The sequence below is a fragment of the Apteryx mantelli genome, chromosome 5 (assembly GCF_036417845.1).
Source record: "Apteryx mantelli isolate bAptMan1 chromosome 5, bAptMan1.hap1, whole genome shotgun sequence".
Lineage (NCBI taxonomy): Eukaryota > Metazoa > Chordata > Aves > Apterygiformes > Apterygidae > Apteryx > Apteryx mantelli.
The window spans coordinates 12,003,594-12,018,651 of record NC_089982.1 but is presented as its reverse complement, the minus strand read 5'-3'; the positions used below and the strand labels follow the sequence as shown (position 1 = coordinate 12,018,651).

General features: G+C 46.3%; 2 protein-coding genes across 2 annotated transcripts in view; one reads left to right on the top strand and one right to left on the bottom strand.

The window, feature by feature from the left end:
* Positions 1-13,649, top strand: part of CCNI (cyclin I) — a 35,644-nt gene extending 21,995 nt beyond the window's left edge. The window contains exons 3-7 of the mRNA XM_067297517.1: positions 5,459-5,593; positions 9,332-9,406; positions 9,593-9,733; positions 10,584-10,814; positions 11,947-13,649. Of these exons, the coding sequence (XP_067153618.1) occupies positions 5,459-5,593; positions 9,332-9,406; positions 9,593-9,733; positions 10,584-10,814; positions 11,947-12,405 (1,041 nt within the window). The 3' untranslated portion in view covers positions 12,406-13,649. The remainder of the gene's footprint in view (positions 1-5,458; positions 5,594-9,331; positions 9,407-9,592; positions 9,734-10,583; positions 10,815-11,946) is intronic.
* The window catches only part of SEPTIN11 (septin 11), a 78,558-nt gene continuing 63,717 nt past the window's right edge, over positions 218-15,058 (bottom strand). The window contains exon 10 of the mRNA XM_067297513.1: positions 218-298. Within this exon, the coding sequence (XP_067153614.1) occupies positions 286-298 (13 nt within the window). The 3' untranslated portion in view covers positions 218-285. The remainder of the gene's footprint in view (positions 299-15,058) is intronic.

The following is a 15,058-nucleotide window of genomic DNA, read 5'->3' as shown; positions in this document are numbered from 1 at the left end:
GTACTTTCAAAACGAAGAGGAACTTTTGGTTTGCAGCCCAAAGGGACTTTTTACTTTCAGCCACAGTTGTGTCTCATTTTTGCTTTTAATTTTATATAACTCAAGGAACAATGACCTCGCTGCTTAATTAATTTTACAGTGTTGCATTTCATATTCACATTACTAGGATGACATACTATACCTTCGAGGTAGAGGGATCAAAGACTGATATATTTGGGTAGGAAGTTCCCTGCCTTGCTTGGAAACAGCAGCAGGATTTGTTGACATGATGGGAGCAGTTCTCACTCATTCTGGCCATCTGCAAAAATGAACTATAATGAATTTACCTGGTGCTGTGAGGAGGCTTAAATTTACCTGGTCTTTCTGGATAAGGGAATTCTGTCCCCCCCCCACAATGTCCTTAAAATTGCAATTAGAGACTGAAGTAGAGAAACTTTTTATTGGATTGATGCTATTGCAGAAAAGAGCTGAAGATTCACCTCTTTCTTCTTTCCTTCCTGCAACGTAGTTCTTAAGAAGCCAAAATTTCTTTTGAAGCCTTACTTCTGTTGTGCATATGTCTAGAAATGACTTTACCTTGCAGTTACTCCTTCATATTCAAGGAACTCAGTGCTCTGTGTGCGTGTTATTTTTTGTTTGTTTTTAATTACATGTATGTTGCTTAGATATGCTTTATTTTTCAGTGATTCAGATTAAACGCCAAGTTTTTCACAGGGAAAGGGCCATGTTAGCAGGGACTGAGTTTACCGTTGCTATTCTCTACGTTAGGGCCTAGCCATTTCAAGTTAACTTCTGATTCTGAAATTTAGCCTTTTGGCCTCACACGACCTATGAAGGGCAATCCGCCAGAATTAGATGTATTGAGAGAATATATGGACAAATCCCAGGAGGACTGAAGGCTGAGAGGCAGCTTAGGAAGATGATCCATCCTTCCCACCCCATTTCACACAGACACTGCTCTTAGGAGAAGGATTAACCTTTCGCTTTGGCAGGAACTGGGCAGGGAGGCTTGCGCTGGGCCGGGACAGATACAGACAGGAGCTGATCAGGGTGATCCCTGTTTCTCCCGGGATCTGGTGGGAATGGAGACGACCGGGTTGTGCTGCCAGGGAAGCAAAGGGGATGGGCTAAGTCCTCCCGCGCTGCAGAGGAAAGGAGTGTGGCGCTGCGGCAGGAGCCTACCAGATGCCGCTTTCGCCCCCTCCTCTACAGCGGACATGTATAGCAAGAGGGAACATGGGGCGAGAGAGGCTGCTGTGCTATTGAATATTGCACTGATTTTGAATCTCTCCTCCTGCTGATGGAGGGCCCAAGCCTGTTCTTACTGGCTTCCCTAGAAATGCTGTTGTGGCAGGACCAGGTCAGTGATTTAGGAGTCACGGACAGGTTTTTAAAATCATGGTTTTTTTGTTTGAAGGAACATTTCTATGTGGCTTTTAGGGGGTACACACAGAGCTTAGCCTCTGGATTCACTCAGATACTGCATTTTCAAAATAATACTTTAAGCTGCTTGAAACCTTTTAAGTCTGCAATATTGGCCCAACCTGGCTGTGGTTATAAATCCTTTTGTATGGCTTTCTTTTTCTCCTTCTGCTTGAAAATAAATGCAGTGAATAAAGCAATAAGGAAAATTCATCTTAATTGTCACTCCTCTCCTTTCTGACAGTGCTTTTTAGGTTCTGCTGTGCAGTGCTTACCTTGCTACGTGAGAAATGTTCTCTATAAGGACAGCCAGCATTTAACATACTGTTTGCCGTGTTTTTTCCCCCAGATAATTTCTAGGTCTCTACCCCATTGTCCAAAAAAAAGAGATGTTATTAGCAAACCGTTTTATAAACTTCCTATTACTGATTGTGTGGTGCATTTATTATAGTCGCAGCATGCTTCAAACTAGCATTTCTGGAATGATGCAGCCCACTGTGGCAGCAGGAGTTCTGCCACTGATGGGCTGAGATTTCACCTGTACATTGCAATAACATTTATAGAGAGAATCATTATTTCTTAGAATTGAGGAAAGTAGTTTACTCTTCTCTCTAAAAGTGGTAGGTGCTTTTTAAAAAGCAACACTATTGTCAAGTGGCATCCAGAGGCCCCAGCTGAGACCAGAGGCCCATCTGGATCCGAGACACAGTCCTGCTGACTCTGTTGCACCATAGGGGCATCAGGAGAGAAAACAAGGCGAGACTTTCTTCTCCTCAGAGAAGCACATGATACAGCACTTAAGGCAAGTTTTGTAGGCAGAGGTAGTACCTTTTATTAGACCAAATGTTACAGCTGTAAAAAACAGCTTTTGGTTACAAGAAACTGTGTCTTTAGATTGTCATGGCTACACCAGCATTCCTGTTTTTACCTTTTCTGAGGGAATTGCTTAACTGCGTTTCAGTGGGACCTGTGTCTGTGAACAAATGTAACCAGCTGTGCGTCCACTCACAGGCTGTCAGTCCAGAATTCAGCTTGGGATCGAGAACTTTAGCCCTGCCACCTTCCCCTCTTCTGTCCCACTTGGGAGATGGATCTCAACACCAGTAAGGAATTTGAGCACAGCATAAACAAATTTCATACTGTAAGTAACCATCCTTAAAAAAGATGTGATGCTGGTATTCTGGTGGATGTTGCTGTGCTGATAGAAGCACTAGTATAATTGCACTTCTGCCTACAAAGCTCTGCTTTCACGGTTTTTCCTTGGCTCACGGGCAGTGGATTCAGTATGCCAGTAAAGAAGTGCATCATTGTCTGTCTGAAACATATGGTAGGTCCTTCGGTGGTAGATATGGCCTAACGTATTTATTTTGCTCCAGTGTTAGGTGTTTTTATCTTTTAATTCATGCTACTTCTTCCCCCTCATGTTTCTGCTGGGAGGACGGCTACAACAACCCAGCACAACAGCCCAGCGCAGGAGTGCTTTTTGTTTGCGCAAGCCCTTAGCTTTCTTGCCACCGTAACTTGGCAGCCAGCTTTTATTCAGGTTCTTTCTTTTAATCAGCAGTGGTCAAACTGTTGTATGGAACACAAGGACCCTGATCACAGCAGTAGAAATTCACTTGGTTTCAGTTCTCACTTCTGGACATGTCCTTGCTAATCACCTCAGATAATCCTGGTCGAAGTGAGACCAGAGGGATGCTTGGTTGAAAGACTCTGCAGAAGCTGCAAATATTTCAGAGTACAAGTCAGACAGAGCATTTATGTCAGTGACTGGTCTGTATTTGTGGTTGAAATTCAACTGTTGTCCAAACAGATCAATAGTGGTGAGTTGGGCCAAAAGGAAAAAAAAAAAGCCTTTTGAATTGAAATTGTACCTGCTTAGCCCCAGTCCACAGTTTCTTTTACTGCTGAAAGGTTTTTTGTGAGCTCTATTTGGAATCTTCTATTTTTAACATGTTCTGAGCTAAAAAAACACTACAATTTTAAAGAAAAATAAACCTTTCTTCTCAAAACACCAACTCATTTTCCTCCCATCTGCTGTCTGTCAGGGGCTGGGCACCCGCCTGGCTCCTGCAGCATGTCTGGTTTTGTTCAGGCCTGGCTTTTTTGTGCATCTGAGTGGTGGGTGTCTAATCTAAGAAGGTCAATAAACCTCTTAGAGCTAAGCTGGAGGGTAACTGTGTCAGTACCTGAGAAACTACAAGAGAGCCTCCCTCCTTTCCTCCAGTGTGCAGTAACATTTATGAGTCAGGGTTTCTGTAAAGAAAGCTGGCTGTCCCAAGGGAGATTTCTTTGGATGGGGTAAGTAACTTTTTGTTGCACTTGACATATCTACACTAGCCGTCCAGGAGAAAAGCCAAGCAGTCTTAGGGTAGCCTCCCTGCCTGTCCCCGCCAAGGCTCTGCGTAGGACTCAGTACTCTCATGTCCTGGTGGTGCTTCCCTGTTGCAGGTGTATGCCTACCCTGCAAGTTTAGTGACTACCCAAGGGCCTTCATTTGGTAATTTGGGAATGTAGTGGGGAAAGGGAAACATGTATAGACCATTATTTGTTGACACTGCAAGAACGCTGCCTGAACACAAGTGCTAGGAGATCACAATCTCCAGAGAAATAAGTTGGGAAACTCAATTTAGCAGCTGCGCCCTTTCCAGAAGCACATGTGCAGATGCTTACAGCCACTGCTGTCCCTTATCGACAGCTCATGCTCTTTTTCCCTGGGACCCACAGTTCCAGAAGTGGGAGTGCGGGTACTTCAGGGTTTCTGAAAATAGACTGTGCTACACTGGGCAAGTGGGGAGAAGAAGCAGGAGGAGAAGGCAATGCATGTTCACTAGCCCTCTTGTGCAGGAACAAGGTTGTATTGATTTCTGCATAAATACTGTTAGATGGTGAGGCCATGTTGTCCATGTTAACTCTGGGAAAGTAAATTTTACAGGAGCACTTGGATTATTTCACAGAGCGATGACCATATTACCTACCTAAAACTGTCACTTAACCAGCAGCCTGGACAATGCCAGGGGTCTGTAGGCTAATGCCATACCCTGATACCATGCCAACAGCTGGCTTGCAGCTCTGCAGCCAAGAGACAGAAAGTTACTCAGATTATTGAGAATTCACAGAATTAATAAAGGCAAGAGTTTTTTCCCCTTACTCTAATAATTTTTTCACCCACAGAGCTCAGTAGTTGATTATCTTGTTGAGGTGGGGAAAAAGACCCCAGAATATCCTAACATATCTTATATGGCTTGAGACGTGTTGCTAGATCGCACACCCATTTGACAGTGTCAGAAGATAAATCTGAGGTGGGTGTTAGACTGTCCCCACCAAAAGGTGAGAGGCCCAACCCGGTCCTGTGTCCCCGCAGGCACAGAGGACATGCTGCTGGCTGGCTGGGTGGCTTCCTGCAGCAGCTCGCAGAGGGCGCAGGCTGCAGCTTATGGCCTGCAAGCTGCTGAGCGCCTTCAGCATTTTGCTGACTTGCATGTGAATGAAGCACGACAGGTGCTGGCTGTGATTGCTTGTAAAGAATAGTTTGTGCGTGTGTTAAGTCAGATCTGGATCCCTCTGCAAAGCTGACAGTTTTGTTGTATGCGTTAAGTTTTTCTATAAAGGGAAACTGGCACTCTCTGCTATAACCTTTTCAGCCATAAGGACTCGCAGTTAGAGACTCTCCTTTTGCCTCTGTATTTGAATACTAGGCTTGGAGGACATTTGGAAAGCCTGTGCTCTATGTAGAATGACATGCATGAACTATCACTACTGCCTTGTCCAGGTAGAGAAAGATCTATGTAGAAATCTTAATGCAGTTCCCTACTAGAAAGCCTGTTTCAGACCATCTGTATCCAGGAGCCACCAGTAAAGCTGCATGATCACCAGTCACAGATGCGAGAACTGAGTGCTTCCTCAGGAGGGTTCAAAGCACCCCTTTCTGAAGCTGGCTTTGTTTCAGTGCTAACTCCTGCAGAGGTAAAAATGTTTGGTCTTTTTCGAGTTGCTCAGCCCTTTTTTAAGAACGGTTTGTTTTTCTCTCCAACAGGATGTAGCCATTTCTCCAAAGCAGAGGGATGAGGTCATTCAGTGGCTGGCCAAGCTCAAATACCAGTTCCACCTTTATCCAGAAACGCTCGCCCTGGCCATCAGTCTTTTGGACAGGTTTTTAGCCACAGTAAAGGTAAATATTTGCAGATATGTAAACTGAAATGGATCTTTACTGCCCACTCACAGTATGCCAGCAACCATCCTTCCTGTTTCTGCATATAATCCTGGTGGCATGACTGTATGGAAGTGCTTACTTCTCGCCTCTGCTCTCCCACCCTCTTTCTTTCTCACGCATATACAGGAGGTAACCTGTATTACTCCAAACCTTAATTTCAGGTTCTGAAGCTGTGGCAGCACACCACTCTCACTGTGGTGATACGCTGCTGCTAGGCACTTTTGGAGGTAGTTTCTTTCCTTAGTCATTTTTTCCCCTGGTGAAAGTAGCCATTGCTTTAATGAGAACATGCTAGTCACTTAAATGAAAAGAAAAAAATATCTGACTTGAGCAAAACTGAGTCATAAAGCTAAAGGAAATATGCTAGCCCACCATTAGAAACCTAAGCCCAAGGCCCTCTTGCACAAAAAGCCAAAAAGTCCCAGCTTGCCTCCCTTAATTACTCTGGTATTTAACTGCAGCAGTATTTAGTCTCATTTGGATCACCTGGAATTACTGTGTGCACTTCCTAGTAGTGAACTAGCTGGAGCAATAAATAGATGTTTGAGGAGAGGTTTGGGCCAGACTTTTATAAGCAAGTGTGCTAGTGCAGGGCAATGAAAGAGTGGGAAAGGTTCAGCCAGAGATGAGTGCTTTTTTTGTGGGGAGCAACTGTTCAATGCTATTGTGGTCTATAGACAGTCTGATAGACTAAGATCTGAAGACAAACTGATCTTCAGACAGACCTGAAGGAGAAAAGGTGGTAAGCAAGCACGGCAGCAAGTCACGACAGTGACAGGCTATGCAATCCTGCTGTACTGAATGGTGCGGAGAATATGTCCATAAAGCATTTGGTTTTTTTAGGTCTAGTATTTCATAGGGACTTTTTAAGAAAAATAAATAAATAAAAATCAGTATTTAGGGCATCTGCAGCTCTGAGCAGGATCTGTTGCTGTTCTGTATCTAAGCCAGTTGCGCTGTGAGTGCTAAGAGGGTCTGCTGTGGGAATAAATCAGAAGTGCTGTGCTTGGGATGCATTTTGTACCCATGTGAATGACTGAACTGGGGGGGGGGTCACCTCAAGATCCCTGGCCTTGAGTTCTGAAATCAGGCTTCGGGCCTTATCTCTTCCCGTATTTGCTCAGTTAAATTCCATGCTCAGCAAATCTGCAGTCTCATCTGCATGTGGGTATAATCGTATTACAAACACTGTTAGGTGAGTAATACAGCTTAGGAAATGTAAGCAGAAGAACATAATATTTTCAGCCTGTGTACTTACATTTCAATGAGACTTGGCTCAGTAGAACAATGACGTCTTCCGTTAACCCATCCTTTCAATATTGTTAAATATTGATAACATTTAAATTACAAGTCATGGAAATCTTAGCTTAAAATGGGTGATTTACTGGAACACTGAGGTGGGAAATAGATATTTAAAATCCCTCAGCAGTAATGCCCTCAAGTACAGTTTTTGCTTTCAGTAATTTGCAGCAGCCAAAGAGTCTACAGAGAAATGAAGTATGAGACTATGACTAAGAGAAGCTCACTGTGTGCTTCAGGCAGTGAGGAGGAATGTGGAAAGGTGTTTGTGAAGAGGTTTTCAGCTTATCCTGCGCTCCTTCTGGGCAAGCATTACTCAAACAGGTCAGGGCTTCTGCTCCCGCCCCTGCTTTGCTTCTCCCATAAAGCTGCTGTTCCACCGATGCACCTTAACTCCTGCTTCTTACCAGGTGCTGCTCTGGGGGATTTTTGTTGTTAAGACAACTAGTCTCTTCCCTTCGCTGTAAACATGCACTGAAATTGCTCAGTGCTGCCTGCCCCTACAGCTGTTAGCCATTACGTTTCTGGTGACCAGCAGTGTCGGCTGTAGATCACTGCACAGCACCAGTTAACCCTCCACTTAGTGATATTTGCAGCAGATGTAGGCAGCATTTGCCTGCTGAAGAGGCACAGGGAAAGCGAGCAGAGGCTTCTGTAGGAGACTGGGCTTGGTGACTGTGTTTTAACATGCTTGGGCAAAAAATGCTATTCAGCCTTCCAGATTGGTCGCCAAAGGCAGGGTGGAGGGGTGGGGGTGTGCTTAGGAAATGAGGGGACAAATGTATTATTGCTAAATAAATCAGGGAATAAACTTGACTGAGCACTGGAACTTGTTCTGAACATCTTCTTTTCCCTGAATACTGAGCGAGTGTCCTTTTTGCTGTACATTTATTTTACACTAACTTGACAGTTTGCTCTTAACCTGCCTATGTAGGGAAGAACAAGTCTCAGTCTTGCCTTGAGGGACTTCATTCTTTTTGCTGTGAGTGATACCTGAACGCACACGGGTACCCCTGCCCTGCCCCCAGCGTGGATCCCCTGCAAGTATTTAAGCTGAAGTTTAAATGTCACTAGAAAGCCAAGGCTCCAGACACAGCCGAATCCTTTTATGGAACTGAAACCGAATGCTGCTAAAGATCTTTAATTTGGATGGGATCCAGTGTCCTTCTCTCCTGCTGCTTTCAGGAAACAGTGTTTTGGGTTTCTTGAGAGTTCATTGCATGAGTGTGGCTTGTAGGATCACACCCTTAAATCCCCATGTCTCTGTTCTGTCCACTAAAATTAACCCAGCAGGAATCAATCATGGCAACATTTTAGATTGGAAGTGGATTTTGCATTTTATGCAGGGTTTTATCTTTTGCTTTTTCTCATTGAAATTCCTTTTAATGTGGACAGAAGAAGCTCAGTTGTCCATAGGCCATGTGGAGGTGCAGCTGTTTGCTCAGGGAGCTGTAATGGGGTTTAGAAACAGTGCCTCTGCTTTTCCTAGCCCTCAGCTACTGCACCTAGTGCTAAGGAGCAGGTGGATGCACCCTATCACACTTTTTCTTTCTTTCTTTTTTTTTTTTAAGATGGATGTTGGCAGCTAAGTCCTTTGCCAGATAGTCAAATTGACAAAGATTGCTACTGAGCAAAACCCCAGTGGATGTGCCAAATTCTAAGCGTATGCTTACGCTCCCGTCGATCACAGGGACTACCTGCCTGCACAGTTACAGCCGATGCACACCTTCTTTTTTCCCCCCCCACTGAACTGAGGCCCAGAAAAGTTTTGATGCCCATGAAAAAAAATCACCCTTTCCCCTTTTAATTTAACTTACCTCACCTAAAACACTTCACCATAAAAGGGGCCTGCTCTCCCTTGATAATCTGTGGGCCGCAGTTTTGAGAACTGCTGTAACAAATAACCTAAGTGGAATGTTTATTTATGTATGCTTTATACTTGTATAGTAGACATGGACAGCATTTTTAACTCTCTTGCTTTCCTTCCTATTCTCCTCTGACCCCCCCCAGCTGCAGCAATGGCAGTGCTGTGCTGCAGCAGGTGGAGCGGTGATGGTTTTGGGCCAGCTGACAGTCTGGCCCTTCTGGTTTGCTCCTCGCTATTTCTGCTGCACTGACTGAAAATGAGCTCTTTCCACTCCAGTGCTGCACATCAGTGGGTGCCAATTCCAATGATGGAGCTGGCTGATTTCTCTCCTGCTTTACGTCATGGAGTATGGATTTTTGCTCTGCATGGCTTGCCACTGCCGTGGCGTGTCGGAGGTCAGCCCGCTGATCCAGAACGCGTTGTGCGGGCAGCTGAGACCCTGGGGCTGAGGATGTCCGAGCAGAAAGGATCACGCATCACTTTCTGTATTGCATTCACACAGGGAATTTCTCTGCTCTTCTGTATTCTAGGCCCGTCCAAAGTACTTAAACTGTATTGCAATCAGCTGCTTCTTCCTCGCTGCAAAAACCATCGAGGAAGATGAGGTAATATAGATATATTTTTTTTTCTAGTAATGCAATGTCATCTGACTATATGCTTTTCTAGTGCTACCTTTGCTTGCATGCAGTGGTTGGCACTTGAAGGGCAGGGATGAAGCTTCTTGTGCAATGTTTATAATGATGACTGGCGCTTTCTCTTCTTCCCCCCTACCCACTTGTTGGCTTTTGCAGAGGATTCCAGTACTGAAGGTGTTGGCTCGGGATAGCTTTTGTGGTTGTTCTCCAGCTGAAATTCGCAGAATGGAGAAGATTATCCTGGATAAACTGAACTGGGATCTTCACATGGCAACACCACTGGATTTCCTTCATATTGTAAATAAGAGGATACTCTATTTTCTCTGCTGTCTATCTTTGTATAGACTGTATCAAGAGGTACCTAGAAAAAAACCCTACCTGTAGGAGAGCAGAGCCCTCAGGATGCAGTTGCACTACCTTTGTACAAGTACTTTTGGAAACAACCAGCCTTTCCAGAGAACTTCAGAGGCAACTTGTGATTTGAGATATCTCAGGCAATTTTTAAAATTTGTCTGAAGACCTGGCCCTAAATTGCTGCTGGTTTTGTTCAAAGCTGAATGCCAGGCAGCAGTAAAATACAGATGAAGCAAGGAGAAAGCGCCAATGCTGGGCCATGGGCATGCTCAGTGTGTGCTGCAGAAAGAACAGAGACCTATTTGTTTGATAAAAGGTTAAAGAGAATGAAAATGCCCCGAGTTTTTCTTCATTGAATTTCATCTTCTCTCAGCTTTCCTGAGGGGAGGCTTTTGGCTAGGACACCTGAATTCTCAAATGGGCGTTGTTGGGAGAGAGAGAGGGTGGAGGGGCTAGCCTTCTGCAGGGCTCTGAGAAGTCCAGCTCCCCACAGTGTATGATGGCACACCCTGGCAAAACACAGCACGAAGCTGTTTGTGGGTTCAACACGGAGCTGCTTTTTCCATGGTGTGGGAAAAAATCTCAAGGGTTACACCAAACGATGGAGGATCCCTTGTGTCAGGGAGTGCCTGTCGCACACCACTGTCATGGTACAACCTGGCTCTGTTGCTCTAAAGGCATACGGCCAAGAAGAGTCCATGGTGCGCACACGGGGGCTGCGTGGTGGGTGGCGTAGCAGCACGAGCGAGCCTGTGGGTGACGCCACCTGCCTCGTGTGCTTGTCTCCCCCCAGTTCCACGCGGTTGCAGTGTCCAACAGGCCTCAGCTATTGACCATCCTGCCCAAGCCGAGTCCCTCCCAGCACGTGGCGGCCCTCACCAAGCAGCTGCTGCAATGCATGGCCTGTTACCAGCTGCTGCAGTTCAAGGGCTCCATGCTGGCGCTGGCCATCGTCAGCCTGGAGCTGGAGAAGCTGCTCCCCGACTGGCTGGCTCTCATCATCGAGCTGCTCCAGAAGGCGCAGGTAAGGGGGGCTGGAGCTGGGCATCACGGCACCGAGGGCCAGGGAGCCACTGGGGCCACGAAGGGCTGCAGCTCGGACAGGAGGCATGCAGGGAAAAGGGAAACTTGTCCTGGATGGCAGCTGGCTGTAACCAAAACACTTCTCCCCCAGTCCCAGGGAGTGAGGAGTGCTGGGCTTGCCTGTGGGCCAAGAAGCAAAATGAACCATCCAGTGAGTGTGGAGAGGAGTGCAGAGGTTCAGTGGGACTGGCTGTCCTTCTCCCATGTTCACTTCATTCAGTCTTACTGAAAACACAACCTTCTCCTTGGTGTTTGGTCCAGACGATTAAGCAGTGGGCAAGGGTGGATGCTTGAAGAGGGGTGGTCTTCGCATAGCCATGATGCGTCTGTCCATTATGAAAGCTGAGTCTAGCGATATGCAGGCTGCAGAGGAGACACAGCTTAAATACATGGCTGAGAGGGACAAGGCCAGGGTCTCCTCTTGCTGGGGTAAATCATGAATTTGCCTATGGATTTGCCCAAGGAAAACAGGTCTGAGAGCAGAACTGCAGTCATAGATTAGAAAGGGGATTTTTGTAACAGACTTCAGCTCTTGTTTTGTGGAGCACATCTTCAGCTGCAAGCCTCAGCCATGCAGCCAAGGATCCATGTTCAGTGCAACATGGAAAATCTTTTCCTGTGTGAATATTTGGGCCATGTGAGCCATCGGGGCTCTCAGACCCATAGCTGCTGATCTCTGCCTGCTGTTATGCTTTTGCAAAGATGCTCATGTGTCATCCTGAAAGGACAGTTCATTGGGGCAGTTCTGCAGAGCGTTCATCTTGACGGCAGCCCATCTGTGATGGGGGGAGCACTGTGCCCTGATGGATAACTGGCACTCTCTGCACCAGGGAAAAAATTGCACACGGGGGAGAAAATCCTAGTTAGAGTCTCAGACGTTGTTTTTAAGCACACTAGGTGGTTGCACACCTATTGCAAGGACAAGCAGTGAAGCTGCCAGCAGATGCAGTGAGCCATTCTTCAAGTGTGTGGGTGGCCCGTGTGTTCAGAGCACTAGCCCTGCCCTGGTTCATAGCGGCAGTGGGTAACCTTCATCTTGCAATGCCGGTTCCTTGCTTGTCTCCTCACTCCAGATGGATAGCTCGCAGCTGATCCACTGCCGGGAGCTCGTGGCACATCACCTTTCCACTCTGCAGTCTTCTCTGCTGCCCAATTCTGTATATGTCTACAGTCCCCTCAAGCATACCCTGGTGACCTGTAACAGAGGAGTGTTCAAATGCCAGCCCTCCTCTGTCCCAGGGCCAGGTTTCTCCAAGGACAACAGCAGGCCAGAAGTGCCAGTCACAGGTACAGCCGCGCTCTACCAGCGTCTGCCAGCTCCCACCGGCTGCAAGCAAGCCTCTGCCAAGCGCAAAGTGGAAGAGATGGAAGTGGACGACTTCTACGATGGTATCAAGCGTCTCTACAACGAAGACGTTGCTCCAGAGGTAGTGGCTCTTGAAAGCATGGGCTCGGTTTGTGGCGCTGATGTCTCGAGGCAGGAGGGCAACGTTTCCCCTTGTCCACCTTTGCAGCCAGTGTCTGTTATGTAGCTGGGGGCGCACGCCACAGCTGCCTTCTAAACCTCGCAGAACCTGGCGCCATGTATTTGCAGTGGGGGGAGAAGGGGCCCATACCTTGTCAGGCTGAACTGAAGGGAGCCAAAAAACAGAAAAAAAAATCCCAACCTGTTTTTGAATTTTTTTCTTGTGCGGCTAATTATAGTTCCACTATTTAAGCACTTAAAAACACAAAAAATTATAAAAAATTTATAAAAGACCCAAAAACCAAACAAAAAAAGTAGCAAAAAATTGTTTCTTTCTAGTGTTGTCAGTTCCACTGTTTTTCTGCTCCTGTGTGTTGTAACCCATTCGCTATGTCCAAGAGCTCACATCAGTTGTGCAGAGTTGTTTCAGGTTTCCCAACCAAATAACACCCCTCTGATCTGATTTCCTTCTGCTCCTTACTCTCCTTCTGCTTGCTCCTCTTTTAATTCTCAGCAAGTCTTGTGCATGATGTTCTGTACTATCTGACCTTCATGACAGGTTTGGTTTTTTCTTTCTAAAGAAAAAGACCTTTTTTGTTTTGTTAGCACTTTGGTGTTTAAATGTGATAATATTTAAAAACTGGATTTAAATAAAAGGTTAGTCGGGGAAAAAAAAACAAAGAACAAAAACAATGCTTGCAAACTGCTCCACACTTAAGTAACCACAGGAGTGTGAACGTACTCTAGAAGAACACTAGGGCAGCTGGCCACTGTGCTCTCTGTACCTTACACAAAGACTTCTCCAAGTTAAACACAGTCTGTATTTTCAAACAGAGAAAGCAGTTAGTGAACTAAACCTAAGTCACTTCAACAAAAATGGTATTTTTTCTTGTTTGCACCAGGAAATATTGCACTCAGTGTGGATATTCACCAACACTTGATTCTCTATATCAAGTGTAAACCTTAAATTCTGCAATGGAGTCTGTTTTTTCCATATGTTTATAAGCTTTTAGCATGTGACCAGCACTGCTTGGTGAGGTGCTGGGGTGGCTATGTAGGCCCGAGGTTTGAAAGATGTGTAATGATCAGTCATAAAAAACCAAGAGACCCTAACCCGAAGTTTTGTGTTCATGTAACTTCTAACCAAAAGTAAAACCTTTAAAAGCTCGTCTCTTTAAATGTTACACCTCTGTTTCTCAGAATGACCTGTCCCAATCTTAAGCTCTCTCCACAGCCCTGAGGAAGGTATTGTATTTGGAGCCATTGTACTGATGAAAGCCTTCTGGTAGCAATAAAGAAAGTTGTCCTGGATTCTGAGTCTTGTTTCGTGCTTTTTACCTGGCCCCAGGATGAGTTTTACCTGAAGGCCGCCATAAAGCTCCTAAGCTGCAACCCCTTCACCTGCTCTGTGCTAGGCCTGGGTGAAAGGGGCTTCAGAGGTGCTCAGCCCCCAGGGCCCATGGGGAGTCTTGCGACAAACTCACCTCCTCTACAGCTGCTGCAGCTTTAGCTCCAGGCTCCCATTGCTCCTCACGCTCTCATCAGCCTTGGTCCATTCTCACAGAGGGACCAACAGTCCGCTCGTACGTGTGGGACATTTTGTCTCATCTGTCTCCTGTCCACCTCCTCTTTGACTTTCTGAACAAGCTGTTGAAGAGTCGAGTTTCTCATATCCAGGTTGGCTGTAGTTTACTGCTTGCCTGGTATCCCCTCCACCGCAAATAACATATGACAGTAAAAAGGTTAGTATTTACTTGATTCCTGCTGCATGCTTTCTAAATTCATCTGTTTTGGGCTTGCACCTTCTTCATGGCTAGCCTTGATCTCACAGGCCTCCCTGGGAGCCAGCCCCCTCCTCCCTCTGTCCCGTGGGTTGTCCTCGCCATGGCACGCAGCTCCCCTCTATTAGACCCTTCTTGGGCTTCACCCATCCTCTGCAAGCTCGCAAGCTGGAAATGCACGAGCCAGCATCGCCTCTTCACCATCTCAGCCCACCCAAGGCAATGTTTCTGAAAGTGGTGTCCCCTGCTCCTGTTCCAGGCCTTCCTGTCATCCTCGTGGTGTATAAGTTGGGAACCTTCTTATCTCGCTTCCCTGGTTTTTGTCTTTTCCAACCAGGGGGTTGTGCAGTCTCAGGGCTTCATCTAGCACACCCCCAGCCAAATACCCAGCCGTCGCAGGATTTCAGTGATACCGGTGTTAGCTACTTGAGCCTCGCTTCACTGCACACACCTTTTGCTGTTAAATTACACACTGTAACAGCTCTAAATAAAAATAATTGTCCTTACTTCCAGCACTGGATGTACCAGTGCTAGCATGGGAAAGACTAGAGTCAGGTGATTTGCACACCCCCTTGACAGCCAAGCCAGGCAACCGTGTGGTTTCTGCACAGAAGGGAGTCTGTGCTCTTGTGCTCGCTGCATGTGCGCAGCAGTTCAAGTGACCCAGTCTGTCCTGCAGGAGCAGTTGCTAAGAGCTCTGGTTGTGCGAGCAGCCCCCGAGAGGTGAGCCAGGAGTATCCTAACTGCTCTGGCTAGACGGGACTGCGCAGTACAAAACTATGGAGAGTTTTGTTGGACTGCAGCCTACTTTACTTGGCTTCCAACTGCACCATACGTATTGGGGGAGAGGAGAAAACAGGGATAAGAATGCCATGGCCTTGTCATCCCACAACACTAAATCTAAGCCTCAGCTTTGAATGGCTTCTCCCTCTCTGCACA